This window comes from Hipposideros armiger, unplaced genomic scaffold (assembly GCF_001890085.2).
Source record: "Hipposideros armiger isolate ML-2016 unplaced genomic scaffold, ASM189008v1 scaffold_431, whole genome shotgun sequence".
Classification (NCBI taxonomy): Eukaryota; Metazoa; Chordata; class Mammalia; order Chiroptera; family Hipposideridae; genus Hipposideros; species Hipposideros armiger.
The window spans coordinates 66,879-73,961 of record NW_017731781.1 but is presented as its reverse complement, the minus strand read 5'-3'; the positions used below and the strand labels follow the sequence as shown (position 1 = coordinate 73,961).

The window sequence follows — 7,083 nt, the reverse complement described above, 5'->3', positions numbered from 1 at the left end:
AAGGGGAACAGACAAGTTGCTGTCCTTTTGTTCTTCAGTCTAGTTGTGGAGGACGTTGCTTCACTGGCCCAAGTTGGCACCATCATTGTGCCCTTCCCGGGCGAGGCAGATCAGTCTCCGGCTTCTGGACGGCCGCTCACGGAGGCTGCTGGCTGCTGGCTACACATGGTAGCCCATGGCAACCCACTGCAGCAGGGGCTGCAGCCTATGTTGTTGCCAGCGAATCATGGCAGCCCAGCTCCAGGTTGAGCTGTTGTTCAGCATCTTAGCAGTGTCACTGGCCCTCATATGTGGGATCCAAACCTGGGTCCTCTGGCGTCCCAAGCCAGCTCTTAACCAATGCGCCACTCGGCCGGCCCCCAGTAAACTAGTTTTAAGGGCCAAAATTTGGCACCACTCTGGAAAACTTGGGACCCTGAAGTGTTCTGTTTGGCTGAAAATTTTTTTTTATTATTGTTTTAAATATATGGATCTTCAACTCTCTAGACTTTCATAGATCCTGTTTCTTACAATTTACACATTTATGTTGCCCGCTTGTTCCCTTGCAGTCTCTAAATTATGATAATTTAACAAATGGTTCATCGGGGCAGCTGGTTGGCTCATGTGGTTAGCGCGCAGGCTCATAACACCAAGGTTGCCAGTTCGATTCCCACATGGGCCAGTGAGCTGCGCCCTCCACAACTAGATTGAAACAATGATTTGACTTGGAGCTGATGGGCTCGAAAAACACTGTTCCCCAATAAAAGTTTATAAAAAACCCAAAAAACAAAACAAAACAAAACAAATAAATGGTTCATCAACAAAGGGAATAATATGCCACTATTAAAAGTGATGACAGATGTATGTTTAATGGCATGGGAAGATGCTTCTAATATATTAAATGAGAAAAGCAAATTGCAAAAGAGTATGGTCTCATAAATCCCTACACACTCAACTTATTTTATAAATAAATAAATAAATAAATAAATAAATATATATATATATATATAAAGAATTGATACCAAAGGGTTAATATAGTTATGTAAGTCAGGCATGGGTTCTATTTTTATTTTATATGTACAGTCCAATTTTTCTACAACAAATCTGCATTACTTGTATAATAAATTATGAAAGTGGGAAATGAGCCTGTCCCCCTCCTTGTCTCCATGGGTCCAAAAGGTTTATTTTGGTTTTGCTGAACTGAAAATAAAGGCTTTGTGACTTTTACAAAAGAAAGAGCTCTAACTAGGTGAGTTGATTTTCAAAACGTTGGGGCAAATGGTCCTTCCCAGTTCCCCTGAAATGCTGCCACCAGATGGCAGCCTGTTCCCTCTGTTGAGTTGGTGGGACTGCCTCAGTTTGGGATCCTGCACCGCTCATCCAGACATTAGAGGCTTTTTCTAGGTCTCAAACATTACTAACAAGCCTAATGTGCCAAGCTGACCTTTTGCTCTTCTTTTCTCTATATTCCACAGGCCAAAGCCAAGACTCTCTGGTCCACTGAGGGTGAAAGTCATCTTGGGCGCATGTTTACCCCCAGAAGCAACATCCACTGACCAGAACACTGAGGAAGGGTCATAAAGGGGCTGAATCATATCAAGTTATCAACTCTTGTACTCAACACCACATCAGGACATAGTAATTCTTGTTTATTTTTCAACCTCAATAAGGAATTTGGAAGACCTCTCCCTCAATTTTGTTCTTTATGTATTTCGGGAATATTCATCCCCAACTTTCCTTCCTTCAGGGAGGCCTTTGTCAGTGGAGACAGTCTCTGAGGAGTGCTTGGGCTGGTGGGGAAGAAGCTCAAATATAGCGAGACCCCCAAGGGATGGTGTCACTTTCCTGCCAACTCCCTCATCGCCTCTCCTTCAAAGCGAAAGGAGTGCCAGCCCTCAGCTTCAGTCAGATCTTGGGCTCCTAAGGCCTTATACAAGTTCATGGCCCTCTTGTTCCAGTCCAGGACTGCCAGGCGGAACTGGGAGCAGCCCTTATCCAGGGCCACCTGTGGGAAAAGATATCACTCACTTTCCTGGAGTCAGAAAGGAAAAGGCTTTCTCACCCTCTATTTCAGCGGTTCTCAACCTTCCTAATGCCGCGCCCCCATAATACAGTTCCTCATGTTGTGGTGACCCCCAATCATAAAATTATTTTCGTTGCTACTCCATAACTGTAATTTTGCTACTGTAATGAATCGTAATGTAAGTATCTTTTTGTTTTCCGATGGTCTTAGGCGACCCCTGTGAAAGGGTCGTTCGACCCCCAAAGGGGTCGCGCCCCACAGGTTGAGAACCGCTGATTTAAACTGGGTGTCTCCCATACACCTTTGCCTTACCAGGGCTGGCTTGTAGCCCCATCCCCCTCCTCACCTCAGCCACTTTTTTTATTATCTTGGAACCAATCCCTTGACCTGATGTGGGGAGAAAAAGGCAAAAAGAGGGATTGTGCGAGTTGAAGGGGACCAGAATAGGTCATAGGCTGGGATTAGGTGGTTTTGGGTCTGTGGGTTGCTTTTCTACCACCCCAGTCTCTGCCCTGTACCCCGGTATTCTGGCTTCACATATATGTCTTCCAGATAAATGTTGCGTCCTGTCCATGTGCTGTAGATGAAGTAGTATAGCCCGTAGCCCACCACACAGGGCCCTGAAAAAGAGAGCAAATGGAGGGATTAGGTGGCTGGTGCCCTGGAGACAGACCTCTAAGGCTGATAGGAAAGTTCAGGGTGTTCTTACCCTGTGGCTCGCCTGGAACAGGAAGAATCTCTGCTACCAAACAGTGATAGAAAGGATTTTCTCCGAAGCCATCTGCTCTCAGGGCTGCAGAGATAGGAGTTGTGACAAAGAGAGAAAGGACCTGGGAGTGTGCCCAACCTGGAGCTACTACCTGGGGAACCCATCCCTCACTTCCTCCCCAGCCTCTGTCAGGACCCAGGTGCTGGGCTCCCACCTTCTTCACTGATCTTCACCTGATCCGAGAGTTTCTCGTATTCAGCTAGTTCCTATGACGTGGGGACGGAAGCCAGATTAAGGCAGGTCCCAGAGGACCTCAGGGCGCGCTCCTCCCTCTGCTCCCACTTCCCCCCGCCCCCTCCCGTCGCGCCGCTCTGACCCATTTGGGGACCCTGGTTTTCCCGCCCTCAGACTTCACCCGAATCAGTCTCAGGATATTTCCACAGTCTCCCTCCTTGGCCTCTCGGATCCGCACGGAAACCATCCCGATCCCCACCGTCTGGGACCGAAGTCCAAGATCCCCACTCTGTTCTGCAGGAACCGGCGAAGGGCAACTGGGAACCTTTAAAAGGCCTACAAATTCAGATTCCGGAAAGCTGGGGAAGCGAGGCGGCGGCGGGACCTGCCGGCTGGGAAGCAGAAGACCGACTGCCGTTACCGCGGGGCCGAGGGAGTGGCGGGACGAGGCAGTCCTTACTGCCTGGTAGCCCCCAAATTCTGCCCTTGCAGGCGCCCACCCGCCAGCCAATCAGCTTGCAGAGTAGGCACGTCCCCGCCCCGCTAGCCCTACCCACCTTGGAGAGGTCTCGTGACTGGGCGCCTGGGCGGGGGTCAAGGCCTAGCTGCAGTGGCTCCCTCGCTTTTGTTTTCGGGTGTCTCAGCCTGCATCAGAGAAACCCCATGGCTCAAAAGTCATCTTCCCGTCTTTCTTTAACTGACATGTGTAGTGATTATCTGCTTTGCCCTTCACACTCAGTAACCTATTCACGCACACTCAGACCCTGGGTGAGCCCTAAGAACCCCCAGCTCTGAAAGCTGTTTCTACACTGCTCTTGAGTGGCTCAAAGTGTTACTTTTCTGGGTACATTTGTATTTTAAAATACAGGGAGAAGGGAGATGGTGATGAATTTCTATTGGTAGATGGTTAGGCTTCGTAATAAATGGGTAAGAGAAGATAATGGGGGGGGGGTGGCTCTCTTGTTAGTATCCACTAAATCAATATTCTCCTATAAGGCAAGACTCAGAGGCCTGGGAAAAGACTGAGGGAGGCGCTCAGCAGGTGATACCATGCACTGTGCTTGCATTGTTTCAATCCTCATTCACAGTAACCACATAAAGTAGGTATTATTTTTCACATTTTACAGACAAGGACTCTTAACGCACAACAGTGGAGTGACTTGCCCACAGTCACCCAGCTAGATATTTGGGATTCCGTGTTTCAGCTCTAGTACTGACAGAGATGCTACTTGAGGAGCAGAGGATTGTTTCTACACCTCAGGCCTGTCCAGGCAACCTCCCTAGGTGGGCAGAAAACTTGGAGGACCCAGGTTAGGCTCTAGAGGGGGAGAGAGGAATAAGGTGTCCTTTCCCAGCTCATAGACTTTCTTGGCAGTGGGGGAGGGTAGTGGAGGAACTCTGTATCTCACCCATTTGTTCCCACAGAGGGGTGGTAGGGTCAATGCCCCTGCCCTCCTTCTGCCCCCAGGGCAACCTTTAACCTTCCACCCAGCACGCGCAAGGCAGCCTGCTCTCACATTCTTCCCAGAGCTGTTTGGGCCACAGAGAGGACCACAGCTGATTATGGAGTGCAGAGGCCCTCTGGCTGTAGCATGTTGGCTGCTGTTGCTACTGCTGCTGTTGCTGCTGCTGCTGCCACCTCACAGCCACCAAGGACAGGCCCTGAGACAGATTCCCCCCACCCAGGTGCAGGAGTGGGACAGGGTACTCAGCTCATGTATGTGTTTAAATGAGCTACACTTTGGCTCTACCCTCTACCTTTCTTTTCTCCTCTAGTCCTGTAGCAATGCCTCTCCCTGTTTGTCTCTGGCATGTCCTTATTCCAGCTTGTTTATTATCTCTCTCTGATAGAGAATCCAGGACCCTCCTGCTATGCACCTCAGCAATGGCCCAGGACAAGAGCCTGTCTTCATAATGACCTTTAACCTCACCAAGATCACAAAGTATGGGGTTGATCTAGTCTCTTGACCTAGTCCTCTGATCCTACCCTGTCTCCATCAGCTATTCTCTTTTCCCTGTCTCCCTGTCCTCCTTTCTCCCTGACTCCACCTCCCCAAACCCCATATTTTCCCTCAAAGGGTACACTCCATACACAGCCCTTCCTTCTATGTCCTTCCAGAACCTCCTCCTCCTTTGAGTTTCGAACCTGGGATCCAGAAGGAGTGATTTTTTATGGTGATACCAGCCCAGAGGATGACTGGTTTGTGCTGGGACTTCGAGATGGCAGGTCTGAGATTCAACTGCACAATCAATGGGCCCAGCTTACAGTGGGTGCTGGACCCCGGCTGGATGATGGGAGGTGGCACCAGGTAAGCCAGATCTGGTCCTGAGGGGTGGGGTGTTTTGAACTGTTCTGAGGAAAGGGAAGAGAATCAAGTTATTGGGCATCCTGTTATCATTGTCATCTCATTTAATCTGCACAAAACCCCCATGGCATTGCTATTCTTGCTCCCACTTTTTTTCAGAGGGGAATTCTGAGTGTATAAGTGACAAGTTCTGAGTGAGCCAAAGATGCTAGCTGACTCTTTAAGTGCATGTTCTTTCCGTTATACTTGGCTGCCTCTGAAGAAAGTGGTGGAGGCAGCAGGCCCCAGGGGTCTCTGATTCTGCTTGTCTCCTCCTTCCTGCAGGTAGAAGTGAAGATCCTTGGGGACTCATTGCTGCTGGGNGTCGCCGGCGACTCACAGCAGCCCAGCTCCAGGTCAAGCTGTTGTTCATCATCTTAGCTGTAGAGGGCGAGCGTCACTGGCCCTCAATGTGGGATCCGAACTGCAGCCCTGCTGCTCAGAGCTGGTGCTCCCAAGCGAGCTCTTAATCAGCTGAGCCACTTGGCCAGCTCGAGGATAGTTTAAATATCAAAATTTAGTACCATTATTATACTCAACCATTAATACAATTTAGCTTTTTTTTTTTTTTTTGCATTTTAAATCACATGTAGCAGATTTCCAGTTTCTAATCCTTTCATTTGGAGGGAAACTTCTTATTTAAACATTTCTGTATGAATTTGTTATTTATAACTTTTTATAAATTTGTAAACACTTCTTCTGAGTTGTAATTAAAGAATTGTTTCAGAAAAAAAATACAATTGTCCTAAAGGCCCATCTTCAGTAAACTAGGTTGGTTTTATTAAAGATTTTTATTGGGGAATTGAGGAAGGGGAACAGTTGTTGAGGAATTGGGAAAGGGAAACAGCCAAGTTGTTGTCCTTCAATCTTAGTTGTGGAGGACGCAGCTAGCTCAGCTCCAAGTCCAGTCGCCATCCGGCCACCAGTCAGCAACTCACCGCTGCTCAGCTTAAGGTGCTGTGTTCAATCTTGGTTGCGGGTGGGTGTAGCCCACCATCCCATGTGGGAGTCAAACCAGCAACCTGTTGTTAGGAGCACATGCTCTCACCAGCTGAGCCATCCTGCCACCTGTTGGCAGCTCAGCAGCAGATCACTGGCCCATGTGGGAATGGAACCCATGACCTTGTTGCTCAGAGCTCATGCTCTTTTTGTTGTTGTTGTTATTTATTTTTTTAAAGATTTTTATTGGGGGAAGGGGAACAGACAAGTTGCTGTCCTTTCGTTCTTCAGTCTAGTTGTGGAGGATGTTGCTTCACTGGCCCAAGTTGGCACCATTATTGCGCTCTTCCTGGGCGAAGCAGATCAGTTGCCGGCTTCTGGACGTCTGCTCACGGTGGCTGCTGGCCGCTCACGCTGGCTGCTGCCTACACACAGTAGCTCATAGCAACCCACTGCAGCAGGGACTGCAGCCTAGGCCGTTGCCAGGGACTCAAGGCAGCCCAGGTCCAGGTTGAGCTGTTGTTCAGCATCTTAGCTGTAGAGGGCAGTGTCACTGGCCCTCATATGTGGAATGCAAACTGGGGCCCCCTGACATCCCAAGCCAGCTCTTAACCAACGCGCCACTCGGCCGGCCCTCAGAGCTCATGCTCTTAACCAACTGAGCCACTCAGCTGGCCCCAGTAAACTAGTTTTTTTTAAATTTATATATATATATATATTTTTTTTTTTAAATTGGGGAATTGGGGGATGGGAACAGCGCTGTGGAATTGGGGGAAGGGGAACAGACAAGTTGCTGTCCTTTTGTTCTTCAGTCTAGTTGTGGAGGACGTTGCTTCACTGGCCCAAGTTGGCAC

General features: G+C 48.9%; 2 protein-coding genes across 5 annotated transcripts in view; one reads left to right on the top strand and one right to left on the bottom strand.

The window, feature by feature from the left end:
- Positions 1 to 1,607: 1,607 nt before the first annotated feature.
- Positions 1,608 to 3,444, bottom strand: SAT2 (spermidine/spermine N1-acetyltransferase family member 2). The gene is made up of 6 exons (XM_019664846.1): positions 3,127 to 3,444; positions 2,926 to 2,977; positions 2,712 to 2,795; positions 2,521 to 2,622; positions 2,349 to 2,389; positions 1,608 to 1,984 (listed from the first exon to the last, which is right to left on the bottom strand). Exons 1-6 carry the CDS (start codon positions 3,190 to 3,192, stop codon positions 1,817 to 1,819), a joined length of 513 nt encoding a protein of 170 aa, XP_019520391.1. The 5' UTR covers positions 3,193 to 3,444; the 3' UTR covers positions 1,608 to 1,816.
- A 642-nt stretch (positions 3,445 to 4,086) lies between these two features.
- Positions 4,087 to 7,083, top strand: part of SHBG (sex hormone binding globulin) — a 7,728-nt gene continuing 4,731 nt past the window's right edge. The window contains exons 1-3 of one of the 4 annotated variants that reach the window (XM_019664801.1): positions 4,087 to 4,229; positions 4,797 to 4,888; positions 5,065 to 5,254. In XM_019664801.1, the coding sequence (XP_019520346.1) occupies positions 4,818 to 4,888; positions 5,065 to 5,254 (261 nt within the window). In that variant the 5' untranslated portion in view covers positions 4,087 to 4,229; positions 4,797 to 4,817. Of the gene's footprint in view, positions 4,230 to 4,393; positions 4,663 to 4,796; positions 4,889 to 5,064; positions 5,255 to 7,083 lie in introns of those variants that run through there. The other 3 variants (XM_019664799.1, XM_019664800.1, XM_019664802.1) reach the window with 3 other exon arrangements.